This window comes from Ictalurus furcatus, chromosome 28 (assembly GCF_023375685.1).
Source record: "Ictalurus furcatus strain D&B chromosome 28, Billie_1.0, whole genome shotgun sequence".
In the NCBI taxonomy this organism is placed as follows: Eukaryota; Metazoa; Chordata; class Actinopteri; order Siluriformes; family Ictaluridae; genus Ictalurus; species Ictalurus furcatus.
Genome location: NC_071282.1, coordinates 17,633,197 through 17,651,731, shown reverse-complemented (window position 1 = coordinate 17,651,731; position 18,535 = coordinate 17,633,197). Strand labels below are relative to the sequence as shown.

General features: G+C 41.2%; 1 protein-coding gene across 2 annotated transcripts in view; it reads right to left on the bottom strand.

Annotated features, from left to right (window-relative positions):
- pappaa (pregnancy-associated plasma protein A, pappalysin 1a) overlaps nt 1–18,535 on the bottom strand; it is an 85,578-nt gene that overhangs the window by 36,784 nt on the left and 30,259 nt on the right. For both annotated transcript variants that reach the window (XM_053618475.1, XM_053618476.1), the window contains exons 9-11: nt 13,932–14,060; nt 13,719–13,810; nt 9,374–9,570 (exon numbers count right to left, since the gene is read on the bottom strand). In XM_053618475.1, the coding sequence (XP_053474450.1) occupies nt 9,374–9,570; nt 13,719–13,810; nt 13,932–14,060 (418 nt within the window). The remainder of the gene's footprint in view (nt 1–9,373; nt 9,571–13,718; nt 13,811–13,931; nt 14,061–18,535) is intronic.

The following is an 18,535-nucleotide window of genomic DNA, read 5'->3' as shown; positions in this document are numbered from 1 at the left end:
GTGTGAGTGTGCGTTTCTTGCATTTATATGTTGTATGTTAGCATCTGTTTTCTTCTTTATCCTTTTTTTGGTTGTTTGTCAGTTGTGACTGAGTTCCATCTCCAGTCTTTTTTTTTTCACAATGTACACAAAGCAAAAAAAAAAAAAAAAAAACAAGGACACTTTTCCAGTTTTGACTTTTCCACTGAACCAATGAAATTGGATATTAGTCATCTGAGCTTTAAACTTATCCGAGTAATCCGAGCACAAACATCCCAGATAAAACCCGGTCCTATCTGCCTCGCAGATCTGTTGTGACTGACGTGAGGAGATGCTCCAAAAGACCTGAAGGTTGAGACAAGGTGGAAAGCCGGTCTTTTTTCCCACCAGTGGGTCGCGCTACTTCAGCGTGTTATTCCGAGCCTGCAGGCGCACACCCAATCACCTTGGGTGTATAACCTCATTAAACGTCTTCACATGACCACCATCACCACCAGCACCTCCCCAAATTATATTGCTCTTATATAATTGCTACGGCTCCTACTGTACAAGCACCTCCAAATGGACTTGTCATTATTTTGATTTGGTTGTTAAGGAGAGTAAATAAATCCAGACCCCCACCCACCAGGTCTGGGAGGAATCCTGCCCAGAAGCAGGGAGAGGAAGTCTCCCCATAGACAGCATTCCAGCCCTGTGACATCACTACTAAACCACAACACAGCAGCCAAAGCAAGGTCTAACACAAGCAACACACGGGGGAAAATAAACCAATAAAACAAATGATGTACAATAAATCATCAGAAACCACAAGTTGCAAGAATGCAATGGGTGGTAGTAAAGTAGAAAAGAAAAAAAAAAAAAGAGGGTGGAAGAAACAGCACACTAAATGTTGTGAGCTTGTTAAGGCTTGTTCGTTTCGGTGAGAAACGGCTACTGAGACCTGCCAAGAGCAATTAAGTTACATCGCTTGATTAGAACACGGAGGCACTGCACGGGCGCATGTTCATTCTGCAAATATGCAAAAATGACTGCAGACACCAGAGAACCTGACTAAAGTTGCTAAAAAGTCAAAGACAGCTCAGTAGGCTTTGCCTCACATAATGGAACCAGATTTTTACTCCACGTCCCACATCCTACGGCGATGTTTCTCTCCGTCTGATTGGTCAACAAACCCGAACCTTGGCCGAACATCGCTCGAGTATGGTGTGCATCCACGACGGACCACATGGATCTCGGCGCGACTGGATGTTTTGAAGTTAATTATAAGCAAATATCCTCCAGCGTTCACTCCTGAAAACAAAGTGTGCCTGGGATGGCTTGACGATTACTTCCAAGATGCAATTCAGACCAGCTGTGAAGTTTTCAGAAGGAGGGGTTTCTCATACACTCCCCTTTTATCCCCCTGAACAATACAGAGGAGCACACGCAGGTTCTCCTTTTCTTCAGAGTGAAGAATTTGTTAGTAAATTAAGATTAAAAAAAACCTTGAGACCTTGACCTCCAGTAGCGTTTTCCTCAACTGTCTGAATGTCAGACCTGCTAACTAGGGTTTGGCGAAATGACAATGTAATATTAAAATCGGGATAAATGGTGTCACAATACGCTTTACTGAGATATTCTGAATACTGTGGTTACTCTTTTTTTTTTTAATGACTGGAAGCAGCTGATTTAATTTAAAAAAAAAAAGTTGTTTTTCTAGCACAAACATCTCATTCCCAATGGAATCAACTATCTAAGCCTAGTAATGAGCAGCCACTTGGTTTTTGGAGTTTGTCCGTATCCTCAGAAAAACTTTTTATGAAGGTTCAATGTGCCAAATGGATAACAAATGACTTAATTTTGAAATAAGAATTGGTATAGATGTTCCAGAGAAGCACAGAAATCGGGGGTTTGAGCTAGGTCAGTCACTGAGAGCACACTGAGAGCTCGAGATCCTCAAGAGGAATCTTGTGCCTGATTTTCTGCTCTAAACTGCTAATTCAGGAACAGCTGCAAGAGCTGGCAGCAAAGCAGGCCATGGATTAAAGCGCGGGGGGGTGGGTGGGTGGGGTGGGGTGGGGGGGGAGCACTTGCTTTCTGTTTACAACCTAAACAAATCACGAGCAGGTAACAAGGGTACTGGGGTCGTCCACCTCAGTATCACTTCAACTCCATCTTTAAAACAAAAGTCCAGCGTGCGGCTCGTGTTTATTTTCCTACGATCGATGTCATTCGAATGTAGGAAATAATAAACGATCTCATAAGCTTTTTCGAACGTGGCTACCTGCCTAATGCTCTCAAAATACGAGCTCACCCGAGGTTCTTCAGGGTTCTACTAATCCTGTGACATTTTTTTCCCCCCTTTAACTGCACAAATAGTCTCCCAGGGAGTGCACATTCTTGGTTTGTCTATACAAATCTGTTTATTTTCTCTGAATGTGCTGGATAAACTGTGATTTGTTTCTCCTTGTTTTTTTTTCTCGTTTTTTTTTTTCTTTCGTTTTCCTCGAGACAAACAGGAAAGGTGCTTGCCAGCTAGCGCAACATCTGTGAGACATTTGCAGGGAGACCTGTGTGAGGTTTGCTTTACCATCACGACACAAGAGACCCAGCTTAGAGCCTTCCATGTGAGGTAATGCTCTTTGAAAACCTCAGAGCCAAACCTCCAGACGCAAATCTCCTTGCTTCCCTCATATCTCTCGGTTAACCGCTGAAGACTCAAAAGACTAGCTGGAAACAAAATTATGCATACTATATCCAAAAATTCATGCAGGTGCAGCTTCTCCAGAAGGGGTTTCTCTGAACATTTTTACCCGCTAGACCAGCATTTTTCAACCCTGATCCTGCAACCCTGCTAGCTTTAGAATTTTTTTTAACTGGAAGAACTTATAGATGATTACTTATCTGGTATGTTAAAACAAGGCAAGGAAACAATTAAATATGAAGGCCAGACAGAACCATTACCAGGAACAAAATTTTACTGCGGTCCACATTGCAGAATTATACAACGTCGATTCTTCATTTTTTAATTTCTGTTACTTTATCTTTCCATTCTTCGGTTTATGTAAGAATGTAAAGATAACGTAACAGAAATCAAAAAAGGAAGAATGGATGTTCCTTAATAAACTGTTCCATCTCCAGACTGCTTCATTTGATTGAGTTACAGTGAACTGATTACATATTAAAGAACAATAGAGATCCTCCCATTAATAAATCATCTATTTTTATGTAATTATTGTAAAGTATAGAACTGAAATGTCCATGGTTTTGTATATTGTACAAAAAAAAATATGAAAGAAATTAGAAAATGTTCATTTAGTTTTCTTAAATATATCATTTATTTTTAGCCAAATTTTTGACTATTTTTTGGCTGAAAATTTTCAGTGGTATACTATACCACATATAGCACATATTTGTACATTGAACAATTTTATTTCACATTAATAAACTCATAAATATTCAAGTGAAGGTGCATCTTTCAAGCAGGAAAATCAAGATGAGAGATTATTAATGCGATATTGGGGAAAAGGGTGGGGCTTTCAGTTAGTATCAGAGAGTCAACTATCAATCATTCTAGATCCATATGTCGATCTACTGTTTTTATTGGGGGGGGGGGGGGTACAAGTCTGCTCTTTTTGCACATCTTCGAGCGATAACTCATACCAGCGTTCTCCAAAGTTAAAATACAGAGCCCTAGCACAAAGTGTGTAAAGGTTGGCAGGTCTGAGTTGGCGAAAAGGAAATGAGACTGATGTCTAAAATGGGCTAACTGTGCCATAACTCGTGGCTTCTCCTCATCTGACAAGCCAAAGCCATGGCTGCCTCACATGCCACTGTGGGTGCACGAGCAAAATGTGCGGTCTGCCCATGGCTTCCCGAGAGCGTTCCATAAGCGAACCACCTCCACTTAACATAAATGACATTCTCCTCGGCCCTTCCAGAGTTGCTGGCCACGCTCCCCCAAAACCTGAAGTGTTAACAGCCAAGCGTGTAAATGGAGGTTGCCTTTTAGAGCCTAGGCTCTTATGGGAAAACCAGATGCTCCTTTTAATGATAATTGAAACAAGAGAAGCTTTTGTGGTATGGCAAAGTCACCATTGTACTTTTCTCAGTTACTGAGTGTTCCTGCTATGATGTAGAGCTTAGCGTTCACTGTACATGAAGACTAAGGAAGTGGCACATTATCTCCAGCTGTACAAGGAAACCTGCTGCGAGCTACAATTCTGGAAGTGGAGACAAACAGGATCGCTGATCATTGCTTACATTTCTAGACACTGTGCTCAGACAGCTGTGCACGTTTATCCACAAACGGCCAGTGTTTCTGCAGGTTTCTACATTGAATAGTTGATCGAAGGCCAAGGTTAACTGATTAAACAGGTGTGGATCCTGATTGGTTGGAACGAAAACCTGTAGGCACATGGGCTCCATTTGAGGATAAGATTGGACATGGGATTTTAGTCTGGTTAACTGGTTAGCTGATTCATCAGCCCGCCAAACTTCAACATTGACAATGGGAAATGAGTTCTCACTTTGATTATCATCCACATCAGTCTCTGTCTCATCACTTGAGCTAAAAGTCTTCCGCAGCAATTAAACCGACACCTCATCATTACCTCTTCACGCCACTGATCTCTGTTCATGCTAACATCCTTGAGGATATAATCACTGATTCATTCATTCATTTCACTCATGTTCTGTTGACAAATTTTATAAGGTCATTTAAACATTGTGAACATTTCATCCCCTGGGTGTAAGCGCTCTTCTTTGTTCTGATGATGACGTGACATGCAAGGAGCATCATAGACATTCTGAGACATCTCTGATTGCAAACTGAGTCGAATACAAATATATCCTATGGCACATTTGATCAAATCATGAGGTTTTCAACATTTTTACCCAGACTGCATTTGTTAAACTAGCTTCTTAACCAAAACAGACAGACACCAAGGCAAGTTTAGAAACTAGACTAAATAAAAACGTTGTTTTGGATAAATATTAATCGTGCTTTCTTAAACTAGAGATATCAAAGCATATCTTTGGCAGAAAAAACATCTGACGGGTTTTCCAAGACTGCCAGAGACACGAATGTCCCAAATGTCATGTACTGTATATGGACGTGCATAGCTTGTATCATATATACTTAACATATATTTTTGGCACCTCTGTAACACAACAAGCACTGCCTCAAATTTGCACACATGTACTTTCTCTTTAAGTGTCCAGACCATGTAAACTACCTCAGCCAGTCTCTATTAGCTCCAGCAAAGCAATCACACAGGCAGCCTTTGAAACACTTCAGTGAACTTCCGCACAAACACGAGACGGTCCAGAGCCACCAGAAACACAGAGGGCTGGCAAAACTGCTATCCCACACAGACTAACACGCCCTCAAGAGCATAGCTGAAATCCATTATCGTAAAGTGACTTTGCAATGAAATGAGCTATTACTAATGTGACCTTTTAGCCAGTAGGCCATGCAAAAAAGCTCTGTGCGAGCTCCATGAGCGCTCCATGTGCATGTATTTGCATGGAGAGCCATGCTCTCAGGCCTGTCGTTATTGTGCTGCATGGCCTCCTGAGTCTTGCATCAGTGCCCAGTGGGTTGTAGGGGCTCTGGAGAGATAACCTATTGAAACCCTAGCGCTCCACTATGCTAACACATGCTTGTTGTTAACCTGAGAGCAGTATGAGGTGCTGTCAAAATCCCCTCCAGGCCTACCTCAGCTAAAAGCAGCATCCCTGTGGTACAGCTCTGTGAACAGGATGTTCTATTCAAGCACTTGAAGACATATTGCTTAGGAAGGACTATGTGTCCTATTGCAGCTCGGCCATGTTTGGGATGTGGGGCTACCTTAATTAACCTCACACTGCATGCACTGGTGAGCATAAGAAGAGAAAGAGAGTAATAAATCACTTTGATTATTTTGTGCCACCAGTAATTTTTGTACATAATTACATGAGCAGTGTGATGTAAAAATATCATTAACGCTATCTAATGCGATCTTAGCTGCTGTGCTTTATCATGGCAATGCCTGAAAAACTTGGAAATTGATTGCAAGCAGTCATGGATGCTAAATATCATATAGATTTCACAGGATTATGGTTTGTAATGACTTTGTTATACTTTAGAAGTCAGGACTTCTCTCAATATAATAATAATCAGTAATGTAAAATGCATTTCCCTTGATTTCAATATTGAAGGCTTGTTCCGGATGATTTATTTTGCAAAAAAAGTCCAAAAATGTATTTCAGTTGACACCGGTACACCCAATGTCATCTTAATCTCGATCATCAGGCCTAATTCCGGATCCTGGTTGGAATTTAAACAGATGTAATCGATATCTAAGAAGTATGGCCTTTGACATTTAATTCATAAATCGCTGGTCCTGCTTATGCATTAAATAAATAAATAAATAAATAAATAAATAAATAAATAAATCAGGCTAATGGTGACTCTGAAATCAGGATAGATACATTTGGTTTCCCCAGAAATTCCCCATTTGATCAGATCCTGGTCAGGGACATGGTGGATCCTGGGAACAGTGGGCATGAGGTGGGACCACACCCTAGATGGGATGCCAGTCTATCACAGGGCAGAGTAGTTATGCCACCAACTGGCATGTTTATAGGAGGTAGGAGGAAATCAGAGAACCCACCCGAGGAAACCCACAGCAACATGGGCAAATCATGTGAAACTCCGCACATACAGAAAGCCAAGCTCAGGTTCGAAATGGGGACTCTGGAGCTCTCATCAAGCGATGTTACACCCTGTACCTCGTCCCAGCTCCAGATTCCAGGGTTTGATTCTGAGCTCCGGTTACTGTGCAAAATTCTCCCCATATCCATGTGGGTTTCCACAGAGTTCTCTGGTTTGCTTCCACCTCCCAAAACATCCCATTAGGTTATCCGACTGGCTATTCCACTTTGCATTTAGATGCAAATGACTGTGTGGGATGCTCTGCCACGGACATCCATCTAGGGTATATTCCTGCCTTGCACCCAGAATTACCTGGATAGGTCCTGGATCCACCACCAGCCTAAGCAGGATAAAATACTGAACACTAAACACTCTGTATTATGCTTTCTCTTTCTTTGACATCCACAGAATTTCTAAAGAGACTTCACTTCTTAAACAGGTGAAGAAAAAACTGGAATGACTTGCCCAAAAAAAGGAGAACAATTTCATCACGATCCTGTAAAACCAATGAAATCAGGCATGAAAAAACAGGGGCAGATACATTAACCAGCGGACGGGATATCAGCCTTGGCGCTGGACAATGCTGGATTTGGCCAAAGCTCCAGCAGTCCTGCTGTTCTGCATGGTGGCTGTCTGTATATTTATATACCCAAGTACACGACTCGCTCACCGCGTGGCCTGGGAATCGAACCAGCCGAGCAGGCTTCTCCAGCTCACGAGCAGCGGCCGTGCAGATTTTTCTGGAAGTGTTCTGCACGAACCTGCTGCCGCGTGCTGTTTTCTTGACCATGCTCCAGCCCAGATGCACTCCACCGAATGCTGACATGCTGCAAAGTCGAAATTGGGATAAGTTGAGGATCAATTTCACTTCGAGGAGCAGGTCAAAACAACAAACGTGTAAAAGTCAGTAAAGTGCTGGTGGGTTGCTGATGAGCCAGGCCAAGAACATTTCTGCCCAGCCCACACAGATAGAAAATACAGAGCAGCAAAGACATCCTGTTCTTTCTACGTATGAGATACGCACACAGGCTGATGGTGGGGGTTTTAACTAGTGGGTGGGTAGGTGGGTGTTCTCACATATGGCTCTCACAACGATGAAAATCTGCTCGTTTGACCTAAAAGGCTGTGTGTTCTTCATGGTGGATAGCAGCCGTGGCTGCAGGCCTGTTGGCATCTTCGACATAGACACAGTCCCTTCCCACCTCACTCCATCTTCCATGGGTTCCTTTCAAGCATCCGGACTGATCCCTATCAACTAACTTCATTCCCCATGGGGGGAGCTGGCCCAACACGACCTTTGAAGCAGCAGAGCCTGCACAGAATCTTCTGATTGTAAGGACGCAACAAATGAAGGAAGACCACAATAACAACAAAACAATGACAAGCATGTATCTTATTGTTGAGGAGACGGTGCAGGCACCTTGATCATCAACAGGCCCGGATAAAGCAAGGCAAGGCAGGGATGTGTTTACTGTTTACAGCTACTTCTAAAGAGATAGAACTCACGCACTGTCTATTTGATGACTGGACGGGATAACGATGAGATTTGCCAAAGATATGCCATTCCAAAGCTAGAGCATGTCTCGATCATGTACAAGGCACTCAGAAGTAAATATGGAACTTTGCAGGGATGATCCAAGATATCCATTTCTCATCAACCAACTGTCTGGATTTGGTTTGGTTTGACTGATGAGGTTTTCATTGTAAAAAAAATTATAATAATGTGATTAAGTCTGAAGGACGCAAGAAAACAGAGAAACCCCGAGACAACTCTGACCTGACATACACGCTCAGGTTTAAAGGAAGTTTAAAGGAATTTGAGATAGAATTATCTGGAATGAATATTCACTGTACCATAAACCACAACGGACAGAAGACCTTGCATGAAACAGCTGGTGGAAAAAAAGAAAAAACAGAAGCATGAGTGGGGGTTTCAGAAGCACTTCAAATGCCGAATTCTCTCAATTCATCCATCGAGTGCTTACGGGGCTGACGGCTTCCATATGCACTGTATCATTCGGCTTTGAATGGCCTCATCCGTCTCCATTCTGTGTGATTTTGATCTTTTCCAGCTAAAGCAACCCAGTCTGACCTTGGCTGTAATGGGGCCGGGTCATCGTGCACAAGGCCCGATTGACACAGAGGTCGGTGTGTAATTTTTGAAAGACAGCTTTAGGGTCTTCTGGACTCTGGAGATGTTATCGTCAGTCTTACAAGCAGGAAAGAGATGACTTCTTCATGCCAAGCATGAGTTTCACTAAAAGAATGTCCATCACAGCAATGCCAATGTCTGTCTGCACACAGTGACAAAGGACAGTGAATGCCGTGTATGCCGTGGCCATCTTCACCAGCAAGAAAAGTGTCCATGTAAAAATTATTCGAAGCTATTACATTTAAATGAAGTGAAAACAAAAGCAAATCCACCCAAAACAAGGGCAATAAATCCAAAACAATGCTAATCACCCAGCAGCACTTTGCACCACAAAACATAAGTGTCTGCTTTATGTGCACTCTTGGCACAAAAATTTCATTTTTAGGGACTGATAGTACAGTACATAATCTTTTTGGGTTGTACAGGTGACTTTCTAGGTAAACAGGTAAACAACTCCATCTATTTTATTTTGAATAATTTCATGAGGCCCCTTAAGCTTTCTGAAACCCTGGCCTGAACTTTAGAACATCCGTATCAAATGTATCGGTGATAAAAACAGGTTCTACCTTGGTGATCGCAGGGTATCCCGATGCCACCTCAGCTGGGCAGTATAGCCTTTGCTCATGGGACGTCTCCACCGTAGTGGCCCACTGATCCAGGAAACCGCTCGGGGTGTACAGACCACAGTCCCTTACACTGGTCTCCCGTTCAAAGTCCTCACAAACTCCATCGCCATCGTAGTAGTAGCATGTACTGGGTTCGCCTGTTAGAGACAGAATGGCATTTAAAGATCGTGTGTTACTATTTATTGTGTCCAAATGACACAAAAAAGCCACACTGGTGTAAAGTGGGACAGAATACGTCGGTTAAGGTTCCATGCATGTTGATAAACACTTTGTATAAAGATGGCCATTACTTTAGTGAGGCGCTAATAAGATAAACCACAGCAGCTAGTTCGTTTGAATGAAAAATTCAGGAATGCTATTTTTTTTTTTAAACGAAAAAAAAAAACCCAGCGATGTCTGAACTTTCTGTAAGTGAGGTAGAACGTATTCAAACTTAAGAGACACTTTGCGACTGCTAAGTACGTTTTCATTCTCCGCACTCTAGCAGGAGGAAAGTCCATAACATTAGTCTGAACCCAGCGACACAGGGGAAAAAAGCGGCAAGGAAGAGTATCTGCCAAAGATTATCAGTGGGTACTTTTAAAGAAAAACAAAGATTTTCTGGTGTTATCCCCATCTTATTTTTTTTTCCCCTCTCTCCGGGAGAATGGGAGGAAGAGGATAGCAAACATACGTGTCCTTGCTGCCAGGTCAGAGCGGATTGGTTTTGGACGACAAAAAAATGAGATGAATTTTGCGAAGAAAGGAGAGTCCTGCTGAGACGGCCAAGGTGGGGGGAAAAGGATTCGCGAGAGTAATGGGATATGATGAATTTGTCAGATTAGGGCTCTATCGTATTTATTTTTTAAGGAGATAGGGAGGAGGAGCCGAGATGTACAGACAGATAGAGTGAGAGAATGAGACAGAGAATGAGACAGAGAAAGAGAAGAGAGAGAGAGAGAGAGATGTCTTTTCCAGACACCGGAGTCTCCGTCATCCTCAGTCGTCTTCCTGCTTCCTTATGCATCTCTTGCTCTATTGTTTCTTATTCCTCACTTCCTCCTGTTCCAGTGTCTCCATCACTCACGTCCATATTCTCTCCATCCTATCCCTCTCAATCAATCTTTCTCCACTGTGTCCTCCCTCCGCTGCATCCTTCTCATCTCACACTCCCTCCTTCTTCATCCTGCTCTTTCTATCCATCTCATCCCCCCACACCCCCACCCCATCCTGCTTCCCAGAGTCAGGGGTTCCAGTAAGGGGGACAGAGAAGTGCCTTGCCAAGTTGGCCTCTACGCAAATTCCAATGCTCCCCTCAGCCTAGCTCTGGAGATGTTGAAACGTGGGGCTGCCTAAGGGGGCATACACACACACACACACACACTCACACACACTCTGCTTACTGCAGTTAGGAAGAAAACACACACTGTGTCAGAAGTGCAACATGCTTTGCTAGCTACATGATTCTCCAACATCTTTTAGTGTCAGTGCTAATCTGGTGCAAATTTAGCTTTGTGTTAGCTAGCTTGCTAGCAAACATGGCCATTGCTTTTCATTTCACAATAAATGCATGTCTACAGGTTTTACTAAAAAATACAGTAAAGTATAGCTAGCTTGATATTTCTGCTAGTTACAGGTAAAGCTAGGTGCCACTTATCTAACTTGTAATATCCGTAGTGCAGGCTAGTTTAGCAAATTCTGGAAAACTATTATATTGTGTTTTAGGCTAAACACAAGGCATGGCCAGAGGTCTTATTTACTGTAGTTTGCATAAGGATAACTAAGATATATATATCTGCTACCTACATTTAAGGAAGTAATGTTAATGTTAACTGTGTAACTAGTCTAGGTATAGTTGTTCTCTACATGAATCGTTGTCTTTGGTTTTAATTACAATCAAACGATTTATTGTAAGATTAGTTTGTTAACAGACATTGCTAGAGGTTTCATTTACAGAAGTCCCTTGGGGTTAAGCTAGCTAGCTTAGCTAATTCAGGCAAGCTATTATATAGCTTTTGTTTTAGCTATAATCCACTTGTTAGCAGACGAGGCTAGAAGTTTTGATTATAAAACACAGTAGTTTACTGAACGATAGCTAGCACTGTCTGATGTCGGGTTTACATTAGCTAAGCTAACTTGTTAGTTCTTTATTCATAATGCAAGCTAGTTCAGCTAGTCCTGGAAAAGTATTAATATTACGTAATTAAAGAAGTGTTTTATGTTATGTTTAACTACAGGCCAGTGATGTCTGTATGATTGCTCTCAACATAAGTCTCTGGGTCAAGCTAGCTAGTTTAACTAATGCCGGCAAAATTATTTTTACCCACTCGTTAGCAGACACAGATAGTTTTATTTGTGAAGTACAGGATAGTTAGCTTGATATATCTGTTAGCTAATGATGGATTTGTAATAATAATAATAATAATAATAATGGCTAGTGAAACTCGCTTATATAATGTTGCTAAATTAAATAAAGCAATGTTTTAGACGAAACACTTTGCTGCTCAACCTAGGAAGTGAAAATCAACACTAGTGGTGTTGTCATTCCATCATCGATTTTAACTTAAAATACTGCAACTAAGTCCAGGCAGGCAGACAGACACAGAGTCAGGAAGACACAGACAGACAGACAGACAGACAGATGGGCAGATGTGAAGTCTACAAACAATTCAAGCCATCACACAGATGTGAGTTATTCCACTGAAAGTATGCAGACAGAGGGAAATAACAGGTACCATGATAGCTGTATGAGAACAGATCAAGAGAACTCCACAAGCTCTAAATAAAGGTGACATCTGGCTGGTGACAGGAGGTCAGGACCGCTTTAGATGTCTGCCAGTGTTTCTAGCGTCCATGCTTGTTGGAATCAGATTCCCTGAGGAAAATGCCTCGGAATATGCCGATGCCTACGATCACGTGTAACGTCACTCTTATCTTGTGCCGTTTTGACGAAAAACATGTTAATTTCATGTTCACAAGCATGTTGCACATGACTTCCATATGTTCAGTGCTGCAGACTCGATGTGACACAAGTTTCCTTGGGCCATAACCAAAGAGGAGCGGAAAAGCCTCCTTTATGCATAAAGCAAAGACTCAGACAAGGTGCCAAAGCATCCGTTCTGAATTTGTTGTCCTGCTCTTTTGAATAAAATGTCTTCCAGACGTGATTGGGATGTCGCATTGCTTGAGAATTCTTGGAGGAAAGTAACAAAAATGTGTGTTGGACAAGTCTAAAGGCATATTTGCAAAGAGGGGATTATTTAACCATTTCACATTGCACATGATTATGATCAGGTTCCGAGGTGTAACAGTACGTTCACACCAGCAATTGACAAATCACTCATGTCTCATGTAGTTTTTTAAACAGTAGTTGTTTTATTTATATATATATATATGTATATATATATATATATATATATATATATATATATATATATATATATATATACAGTAGCTTCTAAAGATTTTATAACGTGTTAAAATCAGTGCGAAAATTGGTTGATTTAAATGTATTTGTCTTTGTGATGTCTCTACACACGTTTAATGAGAGGTCCTCTATGACCAGATGAAACCGCACATCATTTTTTTCAAACAGTAAATTGGAACTAACTGCAGGTAGGTACTAAATTTGTGAGTGCGGAACCTGAAAAGCGCTGGACCAAAAGCACCATAGGATTAGTCCAAAAATCATTCAAGCCGAAAGATTTTTCCTAAATGTTTTTAACTTAATTTGAATAGAATTGAGAAAATTCAGATTTCACTTGTCGTGCTGTCATTTTGTTGCTTGCTGCTGTTGCTGAAATCGCAACTTCGTATTGTTGTTTTCTTAATTTTACAAGTAGAACCCTCCTCTGTGTGAAATATTTGTTGATGTTGCATGGGAACAGGTCTGTGTGTCCGTCTGGGACTTCTTGACTACAATTTAGTCAAATTATCTATGCTATTTGTTGCGTAGATGCTAGATGTATTATCAGTGTCTGTTAGCGCATGTATCCCAAATGGGGCAGTAACAGTCTCCTCAAAGCATGTTTAGTCATGAGTAGGTCAAATATCTAAACATTGAATGCAACAATGCCACAGCAATTCTTTCCTAACGATCAGAGTGATGCTAGCCAATTGTGGTTTCTGTTAGCTCATGAATATAGAAGTTAGTGCTTTCCTCTAAGCGTGCTGATCTGATCTGTAAGGTTGCATAACCAGCAGTTCATGTGTCCTAGAGAAATAACTTTTTTATCCCTCACCATCCTGAGTTAGAAGGGTGAACTATTGGGACTTAAGACAGATTTCCGTTGCTTTGTGTACCCACCTACACAGTTGAAAAACGGCTCTTTCCTACATTGACTTGAGCAGCCATCCCCATTTATGGTGTTCTTATCATCGCACTGCTCTCCTTGGGACCTGGGGGCCAAAAGAGAATAGGAATTAATACAAAGCAGCATGCATGTGATCATCATTAAGGTTTGGACGGACTCCTGCTTGATGATAATGGTGAAACTGAAGATGCGTCGCATAAACACACCTCTGGATGATCCCATCTCCACAGTATGGTGCTCCAAGACGGTGGAATAAAGGAGGAGACGGTTCGCTATCTCCCCATCTGGTGATGGTCTGAACCTGGTAGGTGTACATCACACCATGCATCACATCCCTAAACACCAAAAAGTGAAATAAGATCAAAAGAAGAGTTAGAGTTAGGTTGGAAACACGCTAAAGAGTAAAGATTGCTCACTTCAAAGCAGCCCCAAAGTTTTGGTAACTTCCTTGACCCAAAGGGCGTATAATCAGGACGTAGTAGTGAAAAAAAAAAATACAAATGTTTATTCAGACTGTACCACTACTAATGTTTCTCATGCCTCATGCACTCTTAATGAAGATTTTTCAACACAAAGTTTTATTTCTTGGCTGCATTTCTGGTTGGCTCGAGTGCCTTCTTAACCTCCTTAAAAATTCATGACCCCAAAATCCCATTACGGGCCCGATGTAAACGAGCCTGTAATTCTCTAATCCTAGGTCAGCTTTGTTGTAAACCATCATAATTTGATTCTACTTTCGCAAGCCATCACTCGAGGGTTCCAACCAGGCATTACAATTAGCGTGCATATGGATTTCGACTTCGGGCCTCTCAGAGCTCATCTGCATTCAGTTATGCTTGCTGATATGAAATGCAAGCTGCGGAGGGAGTGAATGGAATTGATCCAGGAGCTGCACTTAAAACAGATCTCAGGCTCTGTAGACTTAAATGACTGAAGAGCGAAATGAGGCAATGACATCCTCCTTTGGACTCAGTCACCTTCTTCAGCGCCCGTATCCAAGGGAATCGGAGTTCACCCGGCCAATGGGTTTATTACTCCTCTACATTTGGGAAGACGTTATCAGTACATTAAGTCTAGTACAAGCCTGAGTATCTATTCTAGTGCTATCAGTGCCTTGTGCTGATGTCTAGATGTCTAGACGTTTACTTTATTACAGTTTAAACTTCCTCACACAGAGTTGCCAAATATTTTAGGTATATCTGTTAGGCATATATATATATATATATATATATATATATATATATATATATATATATATATATATATATATACAATATGCAAAACCAAAGTCCATACAAAGGTCAAAAATGATATGCTAATATATATATACATACATATATATATATATATATATATATATATATATATATATATATATATATATATATATATATATATATATATATATATATATATATATATAAGCATATCATTTTTGGCCTTTGTATGGACTTTGGTTTTGCATATTGTTCATCATACTGGTTGCCAAGTAATCTATAAAACAAATCCTCTGATTTTGTTTTGTTTACATTTACTTTTTAGTTATGTATATTAATATAAAATACAAAACATCATGTAAAAGATAAAACCTATGGAACATTTTTTTTTTACAGCAAAATGTGACTATTCGAATGAATAATGTGAATAATAAAGCACTTTATTAAGCAATAAAATAACTGACAGTCTCTATTGCCTATTTGAAGTCGTTTAGGGGAAAGAAAAAAAAAAAAAACGATTTTAGCTGCCAAAGGCTAAGAACTAGCACATTGATTAAATCTGCTATGCCAGGGGTTGTCAACTGGCAGACCGCTCTGGATGCAGACCCAGCAAAGTATTTCAGCGGATCAAGCCGCGTGCTAAATAAATACTGAAGCAGAACCGATCGATGGTTGAAAAACAGATCATAGTTCATCAACCCCTGCTTTCGCATGCGTTTATGCAAATTATGTTAATTATTTTAATGAACGTAGCTCAATTGTATGCACAGACTTTCATCGATTTTATTTCATTTAGTCTCTTTGGTCTGATTAGTGAAGCGATGACATGGCTTGTCCAAAATGTTCTTCCAAAACTTGATGACGGAAACAGAATGCTTAAAGATGAATGGACAGAGAAATTCAAACAGACGTCTCGTCGGTTCAGAGAGCAAGGTGTTAGTCAAAAATGGTAACGTGACGTGCCACTGCAAAATATTTCTACCCATAAACTAATGACTAATGGTTAATTGTTAAAAAATTGTCATCATACAGTCATGTTAGTCAAGGAATTTTATGCAAATGGAACCTTTTGCAGTAGATTTATTCCTCTCATTAAACAACAATACTCTATATATGAAATCGTTATAAATTTTGCCTAGTCACTTCTTCATCTTCCTAGATATTGATTATGACTCGGCACATGCAGTATGTCTGAAATCAGATGGACTGAACCACATGCCACATGGACTGAACCGAACGACACAGCTATGGAGGGTTCCCTCTGCTCCCTGCAGCTGTACCACAATGAAACTGATACAGCGCTGGGAACTGAACACAGCGGGCTAACGTTTTTGATGTTGGTGCGAGTAAGCACGTCTCTTTTAGTGTTCCACTGCATTCACTCAGACACAAACAAATAGCTGGCGTGCAGTCACGGCCCGGGTTTCCACAAAACAGTAACTCAATACACGCTACACGGGCCAAAAAACAAGACACGCACCGGGAGAGAAAACATCCAGGCCATATAGCTGAACAGCTGAACGTCGGTCGTTTGCGTGTGTTTCAATAGTCTGAGACACTGGACTTGCAAACAAGTGAAAGGAACGCTACAGGTAAACAGGCCAGGAAGAGAGAGAGAGAGAGAGAGAGAGAGAAAGTGTGTGTAGATGTGGTGAGAAGAAATATTGACAGAGGCACATGCTGGGCTTGAATAGCAGGTCATATACAGACCATCAAGTAGTATTAATTTCTGAACAGATCCTCCTTCCCACACACACACACACACACATATACACAAACAAAAGCACACATGCCAACCACCCACAAAGCTACACACAGACAGAAGGCTTCTCCAACATCAACTCTGTAGTCCTGAAGTCCACACATCTATAAAACAACACGTTCAGGCGGCCGCATACACACATACACACACACACACACACACACACACATCAGCTTGTAATAAAAGAATGAATGAGAGAAGGGAATGGGAAAAAAACATACAAAGGCCTCATTATTTGCATTTGCGTTGGCTGGCTTCCCCAGAGGGAACACAAGCCCTTCTCTCTGCTGATTAACAAAAACGAGGCGGCCAAATTAGTGGAGCGTTCGGGCACGGCGGCTGCCGTTGCAAACACGGGAGGTTCAGGCGAGGCCAAGATTTTCGCGCTGCCGTCAGCACAGTTATAAGGTGCCTGGTCTAATGGGCAGGGAAGCAGTAACTTTTAATAAGAGGCTAAACAAATCATTCAAATTAGCACTTAAGATGAATGGCGAGGGCTGGAGTTTTATGCGGCTGTTTGCGTTTGTGCCCGAGCCAAGTGTGAGGCCGAGGAGGTAAAATCACTAAAGCACACACACACACACACACACACACACACACCAGTGAAAGTTCCATAAAATCAAAGAAGAATGCACAAAAAAAGAGAATTCACAAGACATTCTCATGCACACACACACATATTCAAATATACACACAAAATGCCCAGCAGGAAGCTGTGTGTTCAAATGTGTCAGTGGATTAATTGCAGGATACTTGTTTGATCACTTTAGAATGTGGTGTGTGTGTGTATATATATCTCCATCCATCCATCCATCTTCTATACCGCTTATCCTTTTCAGGGTCGCGGGGAACCTGGAGCATATCCCAGGGAGCATCGGGCACAAGGCAGGGTACACCCTGGACAGGGTGCCCATCTATCTATCTATCTATCTATCTATCTATCTATATATAATTTTGACCACTGTATTAGTCAAATTTGCATTATAATATGATACACAAAGAAGCAACAATATTATCGACTTCAAACTTGTGAGTAAATTGAACGGGGGACGAAGTGACAGCCCGGTGCGACAGGAATACGGAGAAAGAAAGCTCCAAAGTGAGTATGAACAGACATTTCACTACCCTAGCCAAGACTCGGTTTTGCCGCACCGCTTGATCTGAATACACAAGGACGTTTGCTGCAGCGTGTCTCGGGTTCCTCGTGCAAAATGAACACAGGATCGAAAATCAGACGCGTGTGTGCACACACGCAATTACAGCACATCCTATATGGACCTTACAAACAAGGGCATCAAATCTGAATAGAAAAAGTCATTTTCTCTAAACAGGTGCACTCACTGAAAAACAATGGTTGTATCTAGAACCCTATCATGTTGTTCCATTTGTCTTTCTTGATAAACCCAACAAGAACCTCGAAAGAACCCCACAACCAAGGCTTTCCTTAGCAAGGTAAAACCCTTCACCTTTTCACAACCCCATTTTCAAGAGTGTAGAACTTCCCATTTCCAACTGTGAAGTCAATGGATGAGGGTTTGGATCAAGGCTGCTTCGATGGTTCTCTGAGTTCATCGAAAAAAAGTTAAATCTAGTACCATAAGTCTCTCAATTCTTAAAGGTATTATGTAGAACCTTGGGACAGAGGGCTTCCCAGTCACAAGATCAATCATTTTAGAAACTGATTATCATTAGTCTTTAAAAACAAACAAACTTGAAAACCTTTTTTTTATTACTCTGAAAGTGTATAAAAAAAAAAGAAAAAGAAAAAGGTCTCCACGTTCCACTGTGATGTACATGTGAAGTTAATAGGTGATGTTTCTGGGCCTTGCTA